Source organism: Barbatula barbatula, assembly GCF_947034865.1.
Source record: "Barbatula barbatula genome assembly, chromosome: 23".
Taxonomy (NCBI): domain Eukaryota; kingdom Metazoa; phylum Chordata; class Actinopteri; order Cypriniformes; family Nemacheilidae; genus Barbatula; species Barbatula barbatula.
Genome location: NC_136786.1, coordinates 16,008,017 through 16,029,992, shown reverse-complemented (window position 1 = coordinate 16,029,992; position 21,976 = coordinate 16,008,017). Strand labels below are relative to the sequence as shown.

The 21,976-nt window shown below is 40.0% G+C and overlaps 1 protein-coding gene across 2 annotated transcripts; it reads right to left on the bottom strand.

Annotated features, from left to right (window-relative positions):
- On the bottom strand, positions 1 to 21,158 carry map3k15 (mitogen-activated protein kinase kinase kinase 15). Of its 2 annotated transcripts, none has more exons than XM_079487768.1 (29): positions 20,358 to 21,158; positions 19,115 to 19,254; positions 17,675 to 17,698; positions 15,302 to 15,495; positions 14,472 to 14,640; positions 14,277 to 14,383; positions 13,977 to 14,147; positions 13,512 to 13,624; positions 13,235 to 13,394; positions 12,915 to 13,065; positions 12,558 to 12,665; positions 12,421 to 12,470; positions 11,742 to 11,837; positions 11,540 to 11,627; positions 11,330 to 11,463; positions 11,128 to 11,255; positions 10,920 to 11,050; positions 10,743 to 10,848; positions 9,979 to 10,136; positions 9,093 to 9,276; positions 7,797 to 7,974; positions 6,419 to 6,593; positions 6,158 to 6,343; positions 5,693 to 5,798; positions 5,359 to 5,590; positions 4,696 to 4,811; positions 3,079 to 3,197; positions 2,879 to 2,955; positions 1 to 1,635 (listed from the first exon to the last, which is right to left on the bottom strand). In XM_079487768.1, exons 1-29 carry the CDS (start codon positions 20,662 to 20,664, stop codon positions 1,539 to 1,541), a joined length of 4,005 nt encoding a protein of 1,334 aa, XP_079343894.1. In that variant the 5' UTR covers positions 20,665 to 21,158; the 3' UTR covers positions 1 to 1,538. The 2 variants fall into 2 exon arrangements, with proteins under 2 accessions (XP_079343894.1, XP_079343895.1); XM_079487769.1 differs by having other exon boundaries at positions 12,421 to 12,467; positions 20,358 to 21,007.
- Positions 21,159 to 21,976: the final 818 nt, after the last annotated feature.

Genomic DNA, 21,976 nt, shown 5'->3' with positions numbered 1-21,976 from the left:
TGAGATTTGTGGAGGTATGACCTTTATTCACCCGAAAGTGTTTTGCAATACGGTTTTACAAGTTGGCATCACAGCTCTGACACAGCTTGAATATCCTGTTCTCAAATCAATTGAGTGTCACAAGCCAATCTGAGAAACGAAAACTTTCATTGTCAACATCAGGGTCATCTTAATACCAATACAACAGATAAATAACTTAAATAGCTTAGACGGAACACTGGTGCCCTGAGCGCAACCATTCTCAGAAAAAAAGATCAACAAACACATTATGTTGAAATACAGAACATGAAATGCAAGATCACAAATCACACAGGAAAATCAAGAGAATCTGCAGAAGTGGGTCACGCGTGTAGGATTTTCTTGCCTTTTATTCAATAGAAGAATTATCCCCTTGATCTTCCATTCATGCTCTTAAAGGGATATTTCACTACAAAATCAAAATTTCCCCATGTAGAATGAGAGTGAACGGGTGTTGATTTTTTGAAGCTCTACAAAGTGCATCCATGGAGCGTTTGTGACCGAAACTGGCGTCATCTGCCAGGAGAACGCGCATCGGGTGTTGGTTTTTTGAAGCTCCAGAACCAGTTCACTCCCATTCTACCGCTTGGAACCAAAAGGATAGGTGGTATAATAACTCTGACTGGATTCATCTTCCAGAAGAAAACCTCGAGGGTGAGGAAAACATGGTGAAATTGTGATTTGGAGTCGAAATATCCCCTTAAAGCCACTTATATCAAGGTTAGATGAGCCTGAAAATCCTAAATTCACGCTTTGGCATGATACTGGGTTGAAATAGTTATGGCTACAAGTACAACTGAAACGTCTGAGGAAAATAAACTGTGACGTAAAGTGAAACGCATCTATTGGCATTCTGCAAGACTGATCTTGCAAATAATTTTGGATGGCATGCGATTGTTACGACTGTTGAGCATTTGTTTTGTTTAACAGCAAATTCTTAGCATTTTCCAACTATTTAGGTTTGGTTCTCAACACACACATACCAAACAAGCTTCTTATAGTAGCTCTGGTCCGAGAGGTCTGTGTTCATTTTCCCAGACAGTACCTCCATAAAGTGTCACATAAAACTTCGTACACATACATTTAATAATTCAATTGAAAAATCATCCTAAACAATTATAAAGCTAAAACCACAGAAAGCTCTCTTTATCATCTAAAATCTGACCAGTTGGACAAGTTCAGAGCGGCCCATCACTTGGAGATAATCATTCCGTGTCAGCTGACACCTCGCAGCACTCCGGTGTGAGAAGCGGAAAGCATAATCTTTCCTGGATTGAGTTGTTGACATCCCTGTGCGTTTTCCTATTAAAATTAAATGGAAATGAGATGGAAATTTTGGAGAGACTGAAATAATACCCTAAAAATGGCACAAAAGCAGCAGATGAGAGAATCGGGCAAAGTGCGTCAGAATTAGGAGGTTTAAATCAGTACACGTATTTAGAATCCGTCTCTCATTACAGGGATACGCGTAAATGTTTATGCTGGCTCCGGTGTCTGTGAATAATAGATTTACAAAACTTTCATCCTTCTGAATGTCCCTCCTCATTCTTGAGTTTTGTAAGTCCTTTGTTACGGTGTCTTTGAATGGCCCGCCAGATCCGACACAGCACACCGCCCCTGTTGTGCAGGCGTACACATAAAATTATTATATATTTGACACGTTTTTGGTCTTTTTGACACTAAAGCCACACAATGAATTTTATAACATCAATCGATGTTCTTCAAACTAAAACTATGTAAAGGCAGGAAGTCATCCAAAAAATGAAAATGCGGTCATCATTTATTCATCCTCTTGTCAATTCAAGCCTGCATGACTTTCTTCTGCAGAATACAAAAAGAAGATAAAGGTGAAGAAAGTTGGTAACCGAAAATCATTGGCATACATTGCATTGGTTTTGTGTCAATACAATAGAAGTGAAGTGGGTGCCACTACTGTTAGGATACCAACTTTCTTCACAATATCTTCTTTTGTGTTTTAAAGTGATGACAGAATTTCAATTTTTGGGTGAACTATCACTTTAAGTTTCCTAAGGGTTACACATCTGTAAACAAATTTAAACATGGTAATGGTTCATAAATGTGGTCACAATAGTGTAATGTATGTAAAATCATTTTATGCATTGCAGCAAATATCAAAAACAGAATATGATGTTATGCTCAAGTACTCCCGCTTTTCACAGTAATACCCAAATAATAACAACAACAAAATATAACAATGGAGATACATTTCTAAATCTCTAATGTGGTTTCATGTCATAAATATAAATATGGATAATATATTATTAACAGTTTGTTAACAACATTAATAATTCTTTATGTCGGATCAAGAAGTAAAGCATTATGTTCAGATCCTCTTTTATTATTCTTTTTCAATTCCTCTTTTTTTGTATTATTATTTTAGTACATTTTGAATCCTTTATTATTATTATTATTTATGATAATAATTTATAATTTATTATTAAGCCTTTCGCTTTCATGTTTGCAGGAAAGGCACCATACCAGAATCCTTACACAGTGAAACTTGCTGCGGTCCTGCGGCTATGTGGGTGTGAATGCAGTGAATGGAATGTGAAGATTTGTGTGATTGTTAACATGATGTTTGACAGCTAGAAAGTGTAAAACACTTTCACTCTGAACATGCATGTCCTCTGCTTTATAACCTACAATAACGTCTTTTTGTGAAACATTTTGCATGAAAAGTGTGCATTGCACCATTTTCCTTTGCACAATGTAAAAGAATTTCTTTTTCTTGAAGAAATATGTGTTTTCACAGTGCTGCTAAAGTGTATTTGGTGCTTTGGTGTATGGAACGGCACACAAACTCGCACGCTGATAAACATCTACCCAATTAAATCCTCACCTGAGCCTGAGGCAGCGAAGGTCTTCCTTAGTAATATCACAAAGAATGTCGTTAAGTGTATAATCTTCAGAAACAAACTGTCAGAGACAAAAGCCACAGAAATCTTGACATGAATTTTCTATTCTTCTTATGGTTATAAAAATAAAAACCTGTCTGTATGCATGTTGTGGAAAGGATTCTGTATAGATGTTAGGAGTCACCTTGTCTATGGTCTCAGAGTCAGCGCCCTGCTCCTTTAGCCAATCGGTGAGCTTCTTGTCAGGCTCGGGCTGTGTATCAATCTGAAATATGGACGGACCGGGTGCCTCTGGTACGGGGGCTGCATTGATGTTGAAATAACAGATGCCAAGATAAACACATGATTAATGCTCCTTTCCAAAACATAGAAAGCATTGTTAGATTTGTGCCTCATATATTTGTTTATATATAGATTTTGTGCCTAAAGCTTTACCAAAAGGTACCTTGTTTTGACCAAATTTTAAAGAGGCATCACATGTATCTTTCATGCAGAAGGCAATCCCAGAATGCTTTGCAACAAGCTCAGAAGATCGAATATCTACAAATTGGACTATACATGCTCAAGTCATGCTGTATTTTAAGTGGAATAGGTCCCATGAAGATATCCTTTCGTCTAAATGACAAAATTAAGAGTTTGGGTCCAAAATGAGATGACTAGATTTTTTAAATGTCAAAAATCATGTTTTTTATTATGTTTATTGTGTTAGTAAGCTGTATTTTTGTAGTTATTATGGCTTAAATCAGAACCAACCTACTGCAGTTTGATTGGTATTAAAATGGAAGTTCACCCAAAAGTCAACTTTGTGTGACATTTCGACTTTTCAAAATTCTTGGAAACGTCTTTGGAGATGGCTTATGGTAAAGAAAGGAGCATTAAATTCACTGGCAACAGAGCTGGTGGACGTTCCCGCAGTCAGCATGCCAATTGCACGCTCCCTCAAAACTTGCAACATCTCTGGCATTGTGCACACAAGGCACACCTGTGTAATAATCATGCTATCAGCACACATGTGAGGTGGATGGATTATCTCAGCAAAGGAAAAGTGCTCACTAATACAGATGTAGACAGATTTGTGAACAATATTTGAGAGAAATAAGCCTTTGGTGTACATCGTCTTAGATCTTTGAATTCAGCTTATGAAAAATGGGGTTGCATTTATAATTTTGTTCAATCGGTAAATCGGATGGACCAATTTAACAATGTCTTCAGTACTTTTCTGCACCTTGGCAAACACTGAGACAACGAGGAGGCTTGGAAATCTCTCGGATGTCACCGAAATATATTTATTTGTGCTCCGAAATGCTGAAAGTTCTCTAAACATGTTGGATGTCATGTGGGTGGGTAAAAAAATCACACAAAATAGATTTTTGGGTGAACTTCCCCTTTAATTGGAATACACAATTAAAAAAAAAAAAAAATTGAGTTCTCATTTTGGAAGGAAACTCTTAAAATAATGTTTTATTATTTGTTAAGGGTACATTTTGTAAGCTATTTTGAATTTAGTTTTTTTTTACAGTTCATTGTCTAGGTTCCATGCCAAAACAAGTCGTGCCAGGACACGTTGTGTTCAGCAGCGGTTAGGTGAAAAAAATGAATGGAATTGGCGATTTGTCATCTCTCCTAAGAAGTATTACTAATTGCAGGACTATTTGGTGTTTTGTAAAAGTGACACTCCCAACAACTATGAGATGAATAAGATGCAGATTCCATTATGTAAGATATATCGCCTATTTTCATTTCTCCCTCTATATATCATTTGTCTTAGAACGTTAGGCCATTCATGTTTAACACAGCTGACCTGCAGCGGGTTGTTGTCGGATCCTGATGAGCTCGATGTCGTGTGCTCGCTGTTGTAGAGTCTGTCTCAGAACCTGCTGATACTCTCTCTCCTTCTGCACCAGTTCCTCAAGCAGCCTGCAGGGGATGACATTACACTGAAACGGACGCCATGCAAACATCACTACCCTCTCTACTGCATAACAACAAGAAATGTGGGGCACACAGGACACAAAAAAATCACAAATCAAGTTGTAAGATCTGAACGAAAACATACCAAATGAGCAGTAAAAACCTATGATAACGGATGATTGCTTCCTGAAAATGTCATATTTACCCAGGTGGAAAGTGTCTCATTGGAATTTAATCTAGGAGGTTATATTCAGATCTCTTTTTTCTTCGTCGCACGCCAAATACAGTATGCATCATAACACGCCATCAAAACAAAAAGCATGCGTGTTGACATTTTTGGTAGACAGTTTTATTCAAAAGCATCTCGTAGATTCAAAAGCAAAAATTGGATTATATGGACTATATTAAAATGATACAAAAATAATAATTAGTATTTTTTGCAAATGATATAAAATTCATATAAAAGTGTCTGTTTAGGAAGACGTATCATGCACATTGTTACATTGTTAACTGCATAAAACATTAACAAAAATTGTTGAACTGTCAGGTGCACCTGCTGGTTTCCTGTTTGAGGCGTCCGAGTTGGATTCCCAGTGGGTGCTGTGGCCGCTGAGCCTCATGGGATACGACCGAGCTGAGGGTGCTGACCCCAGAGGTAAGCACTTGGTCTTCCTGCGGCGTACGTGCCACCGAAACAAAGTCGGCGTCATCTTCTACGTCAACTTCATCTGCATCCTTCTCAGCTCCTTCACTCTCAGATGCCGGACCAAAATGCATTTGAAGCTCTAATGCAGAGATAAAAGAGATATGTTCAGCTCTCCTGTTATTTTGTATATAATTCAATTCTGGCACACGGAAATCTAGTTTCGGTTTTCTGTCACACGCACCTGGAATCAAAATTGTGACAGCTGCCTGCACAGCCCGTCTGATAATGTTGTCCATGGCAAACATCCAATGAGGTTTAATGTGATGGTTTCTCAACACTTTATTCACCTGTGACAGGGATGACAGACAGGAATATTAATGTTGTCATTCACAAACCAAACACAAAGGGGAGATAGAGAGCTTCATAAAACAGCGGCAACACAATGGAAAGTTCACCCAAACATCACCCTCCAAATATATTTGACTCTTACTTCTGTAGAACAGAGAAGAACATATTTTGAAGAATGTCTTAGTGGTTTATACAATAAAAAACCAAATGGGGCCAATGTTGTTTGGTTAGCAAAGTTCCTCAAAATCTATTGTTTCGTTCTAGAAAAAAAGTCAGGTTTGGAATGACATGAGGGAGAATGAATGATTTTGATACAATGCTGTTACTAGAAATAAAGTAAAAAAAACTGTTGTCTCACAGAATCTTGAAAGCCGAACAAAACCAGTTGGATCTGATTGATGGAGGTGCTGTCGAAGTCCAGGTCCAGTTTGAGTTTTGAGATGGTGGTCGCCATGACACGTCGCTCTGGGCAGCGTATAAAGTCCCGCAGGATGCAGATGATCTGTTTGATGTGGTCTACTGACAACTTCAGCTCTTCTTGACCCTAAAATACAAAAATAAATCCCCTGTGTAAAATGCAAAGACACAAGCATAAGCATAAGCCCACAGACACACACACCTGGATATGATTCTCCATCAGGTTGGAGGTGACTTTATCTTGGTCCTCATTGAGGACCTTGTAAAGAATGGCCCGTCTTTCACTGTCTTTCTTGAGGAGAAAGAGCCCAGAGTCACTGTTCTCGGAAGAGGCCGGAGAGCTCCGATCTTCTGCTGTAGGACTTTCATCTGGAACACTGAAAGGACATCACAGACCGGCGATACATGTTAAACGACACGACGTCATACCAAACCTGTAGATTTTTGATCTTCTACAAATCACAAAAGAAGAAATTTCGAGGAACATTGGTAACCATCGACTTCCTTTGACTACAGGCACAAAACCAATGAGACATTTCTCAAAAAATCGTTTGTGTTCTGCAGAAGAAATAGTCATATGCAGGTTTTGAATAACGTGACGGTGAATAAATGATTATGAATTTTTATTTTTGGGTGTACTGTCCCCTTAAAGGGATAAGTTCATTTACTGGGTTGTTTCAAACCCATCTAAATTATAAGAGATTTTTAGAAGAATTTTAGCAATTTTCAGTTGTGGGACATCATCCACTGCCATATTCTTTCATTCTGTTGAACACACAATGAGATATTTTGAGGAATATAGGAAAACAAGCAGTTCTGGGGCCCCTTTGACTACGAATACATTTTTCGTACTATGGTAGTCAATGATGTCCTGGAACTGAAAATGACTAACGTTCTTCCAAAAATCTTTCTCTGTGTTCATCAGAACAAAGTCATTTATACAGGTATGAAATGCCATGAGGGTGAGTACATTTTACAAGTAGCTTTAATGCCAGAAGTGCTAAAAAAGCATTTCTAATTTGTGTAATAGGTTGAAACATGTCAATGAAACAACGTCCAAACAACTTATACAAAATCGCATCTAGATATTTACGTATGTAGCAGATCTCTCAGTCGTGACAGGTGTGTGTGTTAAAACGGAGGTAAAGAAGTGGTCAGTGAAGTGTTCATGGGATTATTTTATTAGCAGTCAGTGAGGACCTGCTGTAAAAGACATTATCTCATTACGCACACATCCATACACCTGCACAGCACACCTGTCCTTTCATTCCTCTGTGTTAATTAAACAGCGTTTCCAAGGAGTCAAGCGACGGCTAGAACGGGCCCCGACGCTTCATACCCGGAGAGTTGATTTACAGGTCCGCTGAGTGCCGTACCGACCGCGGCCACTCAGCTTCGTAAACACGGTCACGTCATTAACATTCCAGACTCGAGTTCTACAATCGCACACACGTGCCAGGAACTACGGTCATCAGTTCAGACGCGACTAACATGTAGACTGGTTTGAAAGCTGCTGTGTGGAGGAACATTGAAGCTACAGATTTGATGTTTACATGCCAGTCGGAAAGTTCTGAGCTCACCTCAGAAAGTTTGAGCTGGGTGGTTTGATGAGGTTCTCGGAGCTGGAGTGTTTCTTCTTCACGAAAAACACGTCTTGTTTGGAGTCGCAGTCTGGAGATACGGAGCCTGGTTCACTGCTGCTGCTCCCCGTGGCCTCTGCCTGCAGCTGCACCGGCAGTGAAACGCTGCGGATGTAGTCTGAAAAAAGTTAAAAAACACAAGTGTGGTCACACCGTATATGTTTGACCCAACTGAAAACCTCCCAGCTTGAAGAAGGCCTTTGTGATTTCCCTGAGAAGAATGAAAAACATTTCATGGTCTACACAAATGAAGAAAAAGGTACAAATATGAATAAATATAGAATGTCACTTGCATACAGTGTTTGAATGACTATTCATTTTTTAAACAGCTTTTCTTAACATTTATTTGTTTATATATGTTTTTGAAAACATAAGCTAATACACAAATATCAAAATAATACCAGTAAACTGACGAACAAGAAGTTAAAACATGTGCGCCACATGAATCCGAAGCCACTGAAAAATGAATGCAAAAGAAAAACGACAAGAATGAGGAAAGATACAAATGGTCTAGAGCACTTCAAAAAGACACAACCACAATCTCAATGATTATGATCTCACACTTCTCTGAGGAGACACAAGGACACAAACATTAAGACACAAACCTTGCCACACTGTTACACAGAATCCAAGCCAATGTCGGCCGAATGGATGGCATGAAGGGAAAAGGAAACGAAGTTGTTAGTATTTAGTCTGTATTTTAGAAACTAGTACAAACACTAGGCCTCGAAACTTTGACAACCACTACTTTTGACACCTGTTTTATGTTATATATCGGAATCGTAATCACGAGAGAGAAATCCTGAGATTTGTGATTAAACAAAGTGTGTTTTGTGAAACACAAAACTGTGAGAAGCTGTCTGTGGACTGCGGGATGCGCGGCAGGACGGATTCCATGCATGAAGGTAAAGCGAACCTGTGCTTTCGAGATTTTTCTCATGCTAGATTTTTCTCGGACCCCTCCTCTGCCACCTGATGTTCTTAAAATTGCTTGTGTAAGTCCTATGTCAGCGACCGGCTGAGAGCAGTTTGGACAGGTTGCAACTTATCCACACAGCGGCGAGATGCAGGAATGTTGTGTTATGGGGGGTTTGACAGCTCTGCGTGGTTGCTGGAGAGAAAACGCTTTGTTTGCGCTCGAAGGACCCAAACTGCCATGCACACCATGGATATGAGCAGACGGGTCAACCCCGGTCAATATTATCACAGCTGTGGAAAGCGTGTCGCAGATGTTACCTGAAGGTTTAAATGCAATCTTGTTCTTTTTGCCTTTGATGTTCTGACGCAGAAACAGATCTTTGAGCAGGTCCCCGGCCATCGCACGTTTGTTGGGGTCCGGCTCAAAGCAGCAGAGGATGAAGGATTTTGCCTCTGAGGAAAGAGACTCTGGGATCTCGGGGTGGATCTTAAACATACCCACCTGGTAGAAAGAGAGAAGACATGAATGAAGATGATTTTTAGGGTAAATAATCCAGATTATTGTATTGCAATGATAAAACAAATTATTTGTTAATAAATTAATGTTTAAATACAATTTTTTTTCATATTTCTGGGTTTTATTTTTCTTAAAAAAAGAATACAGTTTGTGGAACATTGGAAAAAGATTGCTGTCAAACGATTAATTGTCATTAATAAGAATAAATGTTTGTAAAACAAACACATACAAATATATACATCTTTTTATTTTATAATTTAATAAATCGAATAATAAATACATACAAATGTTTATTCATTTTCATATCTGATCTTTTTCAAATATATGCATGTATGTGTATGTTTTTATAAATACAAACTTAATTTGCACAGTTCACAAACATATATTCTGTAAACACAAACATTTATTCTGGATGTGATTAATATTTTTTAAATAATATATGAAATATTAATAAAATGAATATATGATTATATTGTTTTATAAATAATTGTATCAATTATTTAAATATAATATAATACAATATCATACACCATGAGAGGCTGAGTAATGTCTTGGAAAACACCTCAATTCTTACTGTGACTTTCACCAGCAAAAATATACTGGCATAGGAGTCGACGTGTCCTAAGCGGTTCAATGCATCATCTGCATATACATATCTACGATAGTAATATAAAAAACTATCCTGACCTTAAACATGGCGGCCTGTGGCTCTCCCAGCTCATGAAAAGGAGGTTTGCCTGTGGCCATCTCTATGATGGTGCACCCCAGGGACCAGATATCTGCCGGAGCCCCGTAACCTCTGGGGCCCTTATCGATGATCTCAGGGGCCATGTACTGTAACGTACCTAAAACAGAGGTTCACCAAGAGACAACTTTATTAGATAAGAAAGCGCTATCACGCAGAAAACATACAGAAGTGCTGATAATGATGGACGACTTGGTGAATGGAGGTCTGCACCTGTTGTGATGCTTCAGCAGCCACTAATGAAACACAAACACACTCCCGTCTCAGACGCTATGCTAATCTAATTACTCTTTCACGGGAGACATTCTCACGTTACCAGCGACAGGACTCATTATCGCGTACCGTAGTGGAAGCCGTGCTGTTATGTGTCAGGTAACACAAGTTATCTAAGCCCTGGAAAGGTGACCTAGTTCACCCTTCACAGAAGTTAAATACAGGTTTTGAACGACATGAGTGTGAATAAATGATGAGATAATTTGGATTTTGGGGGAACTATCCCTAAACATTGTTTTGATGTGGGGGTGCCTGATACTCCCTCAGACCCTGTTTGGTGGGGCTAATGAGTGACTGAACTTTAACCAAAACTGTGACCTGGCAAGACCACCAGGATGTATGATGTATGACATACATCAAGGGTCAAATGGAAAAGGGTCAGACCACTTTCTACAGCTAACGAAAGACAATGAAAGGGAAACAAATGTATTACCGGTAAATGTCTCTGTGCAGGGGTTGACTCCAGCGAGTCTCTTAGAAGTTCCGAAGTCAGAGATTTTCAACACGCCACTGTAGGTGTTGACCAACACATTGTCCCCCTGTGGACAGACAGGTGGTCAATGAAAATTCACTTAATGGAGATTTGAAACAGTTATGGGGTTATTTATACCTTGATGTCCCGATGAACGATTTGGTTCTCATGCAAATAACGTAATCCTTCCAGGATCTGTCTGGTGTAGAAGATGATGGTGGCCTCTTTCAGTGGACCCCACTTCGAACGAAGCAACGCTGACAAACTTCCTATGACAAATATGAACAGCAAAACACATAAAATACCAAATGTACCCTCAGGTATGTGTAACAACATATATACACACCTCCTGGGACTTGTTCCATGAAGATCTTGATATAGCCATCCTCTGATACTGAGCCCAGGTACTGAACGATGTTCCTGTGTTTCAAATACTTGTGTAGGGCTATCTCCTCATGCAGAGGCTGAGAGTATCTGTAAGCATCACATTATTTAATATCGAAGATCGACATTTAACATAAAAATATTATGCTTAATGTATTTCCTACCTGCTGTCCTTTTCTGGGATTTCTTTGATGGCGATGCGCACCTGGTTGCTCAGGTCTCGCCCTGCGTACACAACTCCATAAGTACCCCTGCCGAGAACCACCCTGTCGCCATTCTCATTGTAGTCATATTCGTACTGCAGGACAATCCAGGATTTAAGTACCACAAGCCATACAAATACCACAGAGAAACTAAACGTGAGGAGATCTCACCTCCAGGGTGTCGCCATCACCCTCCCCCTCCAGCTCAACGGCATTTCCTGATCCGTCTGCTATTAACTCCTTCACCATTGAGCAGAACCTGTAGAGACCATGTGGGAGTCAACCAACAACAAATCAGAGCAGCCATGCTACGAAAAAAGTGCTACAGTCTGAAAACTATAGCAAACGTTGATTCAACTTTAGCGACACCAACCTGCCGCACTGGTCCTCTGTGGAAAAGTAGATCTGGAAATCATCCGAGTTGTCATGCACGTACAGAAAGCAGCAGCGCTCATCAAATTTGGAGATGCTATGAAGAATTAAAAGACATGGAGAGCATTTGTTACATTATGTGTAAATCACATTCACCTGAAAGGTTTGTTTATGATTTTGTACAGAAAGAAGCAAACTACCCATTGGGAATAAAAACGGTTCAAGTTTTTTTCCATCTTAAAGGAAATATAATTGGGAAATGGTTTTATTACCGAACCGTTTTGGGGCACCATTGACTACTATAGTAAGAAATATTACTATGGTTGTCAATGGTGCCACGACACAGTTTGGTTTTTCCAGCATTCTTCAAAATATCATCTTTTGGGTTCAACAGAACAAAGACACCTATACAGGTTTTGAACAATTCGAGGGTGAGTAAATGATGACAGAACTTTCATTTTTGGGTGAACTACCCTTATAAACCAGCAAAGACCAGCAAACAACAAACGGCTAAGTTTGAATGTTTTATCTTTCTGCAGGGAAAGGAGATCTCACAGTGTGTGATGGGCAATATTGACATTCAGTCAAAGATCAGTGTGTTTCGAACAAACAGAGAATGTGCAATCTTTGATCTCAGTATGTAGTCAAAAAGAAAGTGGGAACAAGAGAGAGAGTCCCACCTGATGCCTTTGATGGAGGATGCCGTAAAGTTCCACTCGTGTATCCCCTTCTGTGCAAAAACCAATAAGCAAGAAAATCTCTTTTAAAAATTATTGTGTACACAACATTGTAAAAACCAGCTATTGAGTGCACTGACCGTTTCAGCTGGAGACACGTGCCATATAGAAACATTCTTCTCTTCAGCTTCACTGTTAATGGACACATATGAGGGCTGGTACACTTTAGTGGGCTCCAAGATCAACACCTGCACATCGACACAAGTGATGTATTTATTAAACGCCGTTCTATATCAATGGGGACCAAATTGTGCCAAATGAACTGACAGCTTGTGGCAGCACAAACGCCTCTTTTGGTTTAAACTATTGTCGGTATTTAAGAAACGCAGTGTAAATTAGCGCTGAAAAGGTGTGGGCAAAGCTGTTTTTGCGACTGATCTAACTATACATACATTTGTAGGAATTTAAATGTGGCCCTAAATGTGGTTGTGTGTTACCGGAAAGCGGAGGCCATTGGTCGTTCCCTGGGTGGCCTCCACGATGATGTCCATCCAGAAGTTGAGTCTCTCTCTCTGGGGCGAATGCTCAGTGTTCTGTTTCTTAAAATGTTGAATCAGTTGAAGGTTCTGGACCACTGATCGTAGGTACCTGAATAAAAAAAAACAGGAAGTGCAAATCAGTTCTGTAACTAAGGCATTGCAAAGGAGGCACTGCACCAGATCTGCTAAGCCACATATACGACGTAAAGCTACATCTGTTTATATGACATTAATATGACATCAGACATTCCGCATGCAGTTAACATTTTTATGTTTACCATATTGGTGGCTTGAGTTTGAAAAGTTTTTCTGCCGCTTGTACAGCTTTAGGAATGTCATTGGCCAGCATGCCGACGGTGAAGAACTGTCCCACATCCCAATAGTTATTCATCTTCTCCAAACTGCCTTTACGGCCAAGCAGACTATTTAACCTTACACCTGTAAAAAAGAGCGGGTTAGAAAGAGAAACATTATTTTTGTAAATATCCTATAATGAAGTAAATGGACAATGGTTAGGGTTAGGGATTAGGGTTACGGAAATGGATTTTCCCTCACCGATCTTCCTGAGCTCTATAGAAGTCTCAAACTGCTGCCCGGACACTATAAGCAGCACTGCCAAGTTAATTCCTGAATAGAGCGTGGGCTGCAGTTCAAAACCTTTTCTATACCTGCAACACAAAATTAAAATATTCAATAAAAATGCAGGTTGCCAGGGTGTTGCCATGTGACTTTTATAGTAGTTTAAGTAGTTGCCAAGTTGTTGCTATGTGACTTTTATGGTAGATAAAGTGGTTGACAGGGTGTTGCTATGTGACTTTTATGGTAGATAAAGTGGTTGACAGGGTGTTGCTATGTGACTTTTATGGTGGCTAAGGTGTTGTTAGGTGGCTGCATACTGCCCAAAACCAAATATTTTTGCCATGTGAAAATTGTAACCTCCGAATGGCTCATTATTGCTGTTGTCTTGGCGTATAAAGGCTTGAAACTGTGAGAATTAAGCATCACCTCTGACTCGCTTACCACTGGATGGCATTTTCTCTATTCTTTGTGTCCTTGCAGTCAGAGTCGAGGAAGATGTCTTTGTAGATACGACCGCAGAGGCAGAACATGTCAGGTGCGGGATGTTCGCAAGACTGGAGGACCTGCAACATCACACGTAACGCCTGCTCTCTGTCCCCGGGACTATTCCGTCTGCACACACACACAAATCCAGTTGTTGTTCAGATCAAAGGGCTGTGTTATAAATAGGACCGAGCTGAGTGTTTGTTTGCCAAGCATGTAAATAAGAGAATATACCACACAATGTAGAATTGTGGTCACCTATTGAGAGCAAAAGCATAGTGGAACTGGATCATGGCCTGGTTGGCCAAGTCACAGGTGGGCAACATCTCAATGGTCTGTACCAGTTTAACCATGGCATCGTAGTCCTGGAAGATAAGGCATAAACACATTAACTAAGACCATTTGTATTGTCAATTTAGCAGGATGGGGACAATCTCTCATTCTCAGTTGTACCTGTATATCTCTATAGGAGAAAAGCAAATTCATCACAATGTCCTGAGTTAAAACCTCTGTGTTGTCGATGCGGAGTTTGATTCGAGAAAGCTCCTTGGCCAGTTCTTCTCCCTGGTATTTTTCTCGAGCTTTTCGGATGTCGTTTAAGAGCGTGTCTTTGTACGAAGCGCTGGGAGGACAGAAGACCACAGGGTTTATTGGAATAAAATAGATGTCTCTGATTGCTTGGCTTTTTTATATATTACAGGATATGTTATATATATGTGTACAGGAACTGCTGATTTTCATATATTGAGAAATATAAGCACCAGTTCCAATATATGAAAATGTATAATTCACTATATTGCATTATATTTTCCGGTATATTCCCATATATTTAAGGGAAGTTCTGGCTTCAAATCAAAGTCTCTTTCTACCTTTTTTATTGTTTTTCTGTACAATCTTTGGAAAAGGACAAAAGCAAATGCTTTATGCAGGTATTTTAGACCTCCACGCACAAGACATGGCGCTATAATCCACAAGAGTTGTAGACTTTTCAGGAATGACATCTGGGCACAATGTGAAACGACACTACAGGAGGTAAAGGAGCACTCAATAAATCCTCCATTCACTTGTGTGTGTGTTTGTCAAGATTATATAATCTGATCTTCACTTTTTTATCCGGGCAAAGTCATGTTTCCCCCTACAGAAATAAGATGGACCCCTAAACGCCTGATGATCATTTGACACCCAGTTGAGCTCCAAGTCGTATCTCTGATACTATGATAAACACAAGCTGCAGAATTTCACAACACTTCAAAATGACAGTACATAGCTAAACACAGTCATACCATGAGGTAACGTGGATGTCTTTGAGAAGGTTGACAAAGCGATCCACCAGCGGGACGCAGAGAGGACCCAGAAGGTTGTCCCAGTTGGGCTGCATGTACTCTGATGCTCTACGTTGGGCCACGTTCTCACAGCACAAGTACTCGTTGTTGGGTGTCATCAAATACGGAATGAAATAATAGTTTCCGCTGGAGGCCTGAGGAACAGAAGCAGAAACAAACTTTTTAACAACAAACATTTGAGTTTAAACTTGATCATTTGCCCTCTGATATGAAATGGCAGCATAAAATTGTCTGACGGAAATGTGATGTACACGGCTGGCTGCTGCTACTCTTGAGAGCCAAAAAAATCTTGTTAACACCTTTAATTCTATGCTCTCCCAGAACCCCACAGTGAAATGGACAAGGGTCGACAGCAGTCCACCATATCAACACTTCAAATGTAAGAGGTCACCTGCACCTTACTTCAAGTCACTGCTACTCTATAAAAAGGATTGTGCTCTTTGGTCTTAACATTGATGCAAAGTACAATTTTTGCCTGTACTCTATGATCCGTCTACACCCAAAGAATGACATCTATTCAAATCTACTACAGGAGACAAAATCATGATGACTTAAAAGTAAAAAAAACTGAGACTCACATTTCCCATTCAACAGTAACTTTAGTGAGACAATGAACCGTCATGTCTGTCGGGAAGGATGTGAGTCAGAGTAATGTTAGAAGTCACTATAATTCCCATACGTGCACTTGAGAAAACACAAGAAGATTTTCCCAGCATGCACCAGCATGCTTGCAGCACCTACTTTGTTTCTAAGGCCAGAGCCTCTGTACTCAGGGGGCAACTGGACCCACGGGAAGCCGATTTTAACTGGCCTTGACGTCTACTCCAGATAACACAACCGAGAGACAGAGAAAGGCAGAGAGAAAGAAAATGAAACAAATGTATAAAGGGAACAAAAAGGGAAGGAGAAAATGAGGGAAAAGGTGACAGATATAGAAATACACTAAATTGTACGTAGAAAAACAGGAAGATAGAGGTAACCGAGGGCAATGGACTGTAGTAGCATGTCGACATGGCACAGAATTTGTAAACAATTTTAGTTCTGTAAATTAATCCGGATATGCCAGGATGTAAAAAAAGTAGGGTGAGAGTTTATCCACTGATAAATGACTGGATCATGATAGAAATGAGTTTCATGTAAGATTAAGTTTCCAGTGTATATTAATTACATTAAATTACATTTATTATACTATAGTTCTATTATATTCTGATTATCCAATAGCTTTTACATTCAAAACCACCAGTTATTTGTATTTTTCTATTTGGTAAATCATGGACATTAAGACCAACATAATGTATGAAGCAAGCAAAAAGTGTGCGTTTTAACATCATGTGGCATTAAAGGTCCAGTGTATGAAAGTTAGCAGCATCTAGCGGTGAGGTTGTGAACTGCAACCAACGTCTCACTCCACCCCTCCCTATCGAATCACTGACACAGGAGTAAGATGTCGTCACGTTTTCGCTTCTTTGGAGAAGGAAATAACATTTTTACAAAATGCGTTCGGTAGAGCAGTTTGCCCGTAAAGGGCAAAAGGTTAATTCCATGCAAGGGGACTTTATGAAGATAGAAACAGCTCATTCTACGGTAATAAAAACATAACGCTTCATTGTTTAAGGCCTTTAAACACCTCTGAAGACATCATGTATGACATCATTATGTATATTATATTGCATTTCTGTGAATAGATCCTCCAAAAAATGACACATTGTAGCTTCTCTGCCTTAAAGCTCCAAAGATTTCAGAGAAAAATAGATCGATAGAACTATTTAATAAGATGACGATGAATCCGTGTTAAGAATTATTTCAACTGAATCATTTCTTACTAATATGCTGCCAAAGTTAAGATCTACACCATCTCAGCAGGCGATCTATTTAACACCTGCACCGGACCAAGTGTCCAGAACACTGAGACCAACAACTAGCTATTTCATCACAAACCACAAATACCCACTGACTCAACAAATTGCCATGACAACCCTTTTGGGTTTATCAAAAATTTCTTTTAGTTGGGATGCGATGAAACAGAACATTGTGTCCATTCACAACACATTAGTACAGTATGTACATAAAGGAGAGTTCAGGAAGCAGTCTATCAGCTATTTAATGTTTATTTTAAGGCCCTGACATAGAGTAGCATGTAAACCACGCGCAGTGTGTCATAAGAGAACCAAAAATAGCCTCATACACAAAGCTCCTGACACACAAGCCTTCTCAGCCAACAGGAGACACCAAACTTATTTGCATTGAAGGCAATGTTCTGAAACCTCATCACGTTACAAGTCCTTCAAAGAGAGAGACTGATTTGATACTTACTGTGTTTTTCTGTGCCACCATGTCCTACATTAAAAGAAAAGAAAGAATTACTATTTCAGGCCGTTTACAAAAATACATGAATACACCACTGCAACAGGTTGACGTATTAGCCACTGATAAATATAGTTGAAGTGTGTTATATGTTGAACTCTTTTCAGGTGATTTTCAGCACCATGTTGTGGGTGGAAAATATGAGAATTGGTATTACCACAAATATATGTGAGATGCCAGTTTTGTAATTTTGCCAAAAGAAAAGTATTATATTATAACTGATCATCCTAAAGCAGGAATTATGTTTTTTGCAATAGTTAAGTATAAGCATATTTTACATTCAGTACCACATAACGTCACCCATCAACGTTGACCATTTACATTTTCCAGAATATTTTTTGTTTATTAAAAATGTATTTATCGGTTGATCTTTTGTATTCATGACATGTGCCCTTATAATCTTTCATCAAAAATATTGCCGTCCTTCCCCCACCAAACATCTCATCTGCTCACAACGTACGTCTCGATGTGGAGGTGGAACTGCTGAATATTGATTGTCCAATGGCCATGCTTCCAACTTCCAACAATCCAATCAACGAAACACTATAGAACTTTTGCTCACGGTTCCCCCATCTAGTTAATAAGCGCAATTGTCTATTACCAGTGTGGTAAATTATGTAATGTAATAATAAATGTAAATTTAATCACGAATTTGTTTACTAAGCAGGTGTGACCAACGAATGCGAAAACATTGTTTGGAAACCACATCGTGCTCTTCAACATGCACAGTGATGGGTGGAGCTGTGCGTACGGTTGCTTTAATTCCCAAAAGACGAAACCAAATCCTGCAATACATTGTTTCTTATTTCGGAAACCATTTTATTTGGATATGCGTTCGAATATTGAAAAAAACACATTTGCAACATCCACTTGATGTCGACTTCATTTTTTTATTGCCATAACGACTACATCAAAAACCACTAATTATATTTGTTACATGAATGACATCTGTGCAACATAGTTAATGAAAATCGACTATTTAATGTTGTCACAAGGCACATTAACATTTACAGTTGCACAAACACCTCATGACACCCCTCCCAATACCACAACGTGTGATTGTCATCATCTCAATTCACTAGAACACATGCCTTCCAAAGTCTCCCTGGGACTTGGGATCGCATGCCCGAGCTGTTTAGTGCCCAGATAACTGCTTCCCAGGCTGAGAATAGCAGGCTGACCCTTGATAGTAAGCATCCCCTTTTTCAGAAAACAAAGATGCTAAATGAAAATGTAAGAGTCTATGGGCCCCCGGCTAACCTCACCCAACCTCTGCTAACGCTTGTGAGTGGGCGGAGCTTAGAATAAGGCAGAGAGTGAATGAGCCAATAAGGGGCTCAGTGCATGAAAAGTTATCAAAAATAAAAACAATGAGTTTGTGTGTCTCACCTTTAGGGACTGTGCTGTGTCAGGGTCTGTGTCGTGGTAGAGGATGACATTGTTGGCCATGTCGAAGCTCTCACGCACACCAAGGTGATAAAACAAGGAGGGCTGTCTGAACACATCGCTCATGTCCACCACTGCAATATCTGCAATCGGTCAGGGACACAGTGAGCACGCTGAAGTAAAATATACAAAAGAATCCCACCAATGCAGTACAGAGTGTTGCATTTAGAAGGCATAACATATAGGCTACTGGACGTATATATTGGTCAGTCTCTAATAAAATCTACCAAAGAACAGAGCTGTAGGTAATGGAAAAGCATGAGGCTTGTCAACCAACCATGCTTCGCGAGCTTTGTTTGTTTATAATTACTTTCCGTGACATAACACTATTTATTTCCTTTAGAGATCCTTTATCTTTTTTTAAATCTTAGGTTAGTTACATATTTGCTTTCAATCAAACACAATTTACAGTACTCTATAGATGTTACTGCTGAAATGTGGTTTCAAAGAAAAGCATGCAATAGCGAAGGTTGCAAAATTCAAGAACAGACATGATGTGACCAGAAACTAATGCAAAACTAAGAGTGGGTGTTGCACAATTAACCGAAAACTTGTCCATACATTACCACACGACACTTCAATTGTTTTGAACGTGTGCGTTCTACTCAAAAAATCTAAATGAACCACAGTCAAGCAAATTCTGCATACACACACAAAAATGCAGAACAGTTCGTGGCAGAACCCTTATTATTAGCCCACCCCAAAACGAGGGTTTTAACACAATACACTTCGTACTAGACCTGGCAAGCATTTTCCAAGAAAGGAATGTGCCTGAGGCAAAAATCCCAACTGCGCTCTTGAAATTATCTAAAGATTGTTACACCCATCCTATGGGAACTCCCATTGATATCTAATCCCCTCACAAACCCCTTCTAACAGTTTACATATGCAAAAAGCTCCATGGCTTGATCAGATCTCTTGCAGCATGCAAATCTATAATCATGCAGAGTTCTGGATGATCTGTCCCTAAACCAAACATAGTGCCATGCATCTACACTTTAGAGACATGAGTAATGCAGATAAGCATGTGGATAAGATCTTTCCCAAGGCTCAAATGGTGGAGAGCATTGCTATTAACGCCAACATAACGTGTTGGATTCCCACGGAATGCACATAATCAAACTATGGGTAGGACAAATGCAAAAACGTTTGCGCATCCAACAGGAGTCTCTCAGTGTTAACTCACCCGCGTCATAAAAAGTATCAAGCACTGATGTCTCTCCAAAGTCTAATCGTCCAAACGTAACAGTGGTTAGTATGGCACTCTCCGCGTCACAGGCGCGCTGGAGACACTGCAGCGCGCCGGACTCCGGACTGTTTGCGGCTACCGCCTTTAGTCCATCATTCAACACATAAACCGCCCGCAGGGACCGCTGTTTGGTTACGGGACCTGGGCTGGTCACATCGGCTCTGTCCGTGCCCGCAGACATGGATACCGCGGCGGTGTGATCTCCACCGGCCTCTGCTGTAGGTTGGTTAGGCATGATCTCCATAGCGCGAGTAATCGTCGTCCCTCGTGCGCGTCCCCCTTTTCTTTCCAAAGTCAATCAATAATGAATAACGAAAGTATAGCGCGCACCTGTGCCGAAGAGAGACGCGCGCCTCTGACGTCCAGCGTCTTGCAATGCATTAAAGAAGCGCACATCACTGCATATTATAATAGAGCAATGCACGATCGAGTCTCGGTCCAGTTTTATCTCGTTTGCACCAGCAGTTAAGCAATTGTACCCAACGCACAAAGCGGTTCTCTGGTGAGAGTCAACAAACTTGCCAAAGACGCGCTGCGCGGTCTGTCTCTCAAAGACTGCCCGCATTATCTTCCTATTTGAGGAAGTCATTCCATCTACCCTCCGTGAAAACGACACAATCCGATCATTTCCTCAAACGCGTATCCTTCCGTTTAACTGTGGGATGCGTTTCAAAAACGAGGAGAATTGTGAAAACCTTCTGCGTCAGTGCAGACACCATTAAATTATTTGGCGTAAGTGTCTAAATATATAACTGCGCGTGGCAAACAGAGTTGCGCCACAAGATTCGACCCTTAGTTCGCTACATTTAAGGTGTTAAACTTTGGACCACTTCATTGAAAGACGCGACAAAACTACACAAAAACACTAAACCGAACACTCACTATAGTATTTGTTGTAGCCTAAACCACTGTCACACGCAGTTTAACCACGGCAACTTTATTTGTAGTTAAACTATACAAATGATAATCAATATCAGCCAACTACACTTTTAGTATACTGTAATAATTATAAAACCATTGTTATTTTTATCCCAATGGCTGTACGTCGCGTGACTAGACCCTGAGACATTTGATACTGTAGAATAACACCAAACGTGGCTGATTTTGTGTCCTAGTTGACTTATATCATGCATGCGCAAAACACCTCAAAACAACCAACGCACATCCGGGAATATGCCTGTCGTTGTCTATTGTGGACCTCACACAGGTGTGTGAAAGATTGTGTTCGACTGCGCAGACCCATCACCGGATTTGGTATCGTACTACCGCGAGAACGATTCAAAGAGCCGTGTGCTTTGTAGTCGCTCTCGCGGTACTTTGACGTCATGCGGATGATGGTCTGCCCAGATCACAAAGCAAAAGGTAACTGTTTACATCCCTGCTAACGAAGTGTGACATTGAACCTATTCAATATCATTTATTCACAGTACAAATTACCCAACTTAACATCACACAGGTCATAGACATGATGCATTTTGTGACAATGACACCATTTGAAAAGAAATGAGTACTTTAGACTGCTTTGTCATTACACTCCTGCGGTGTAATACGGGTAT

Coding starts and splice junctions, on each gene's coding strand:
- map3k15 (XM_079487768.1), bottom strand. CDS start 20,664: ATGGAGATCATGCCTAACCAACCTACAGCAGAGGCCGGTGGAGATCAC. Junction 13,066..13,234: donor AAACTCAAGCCACCAATATG/GTAAACATAAAA, acceptor TTTTTTATTCAG/GTACCTACGATCAGTGGTCC. Junction 11,628..11,741: donor ACAGAGGACCAGTGCGGCAG/GTTGGTGTCGCT, acceptor TGGTCTCTACAG/GTTCTGCTCAATGGTGAAGG.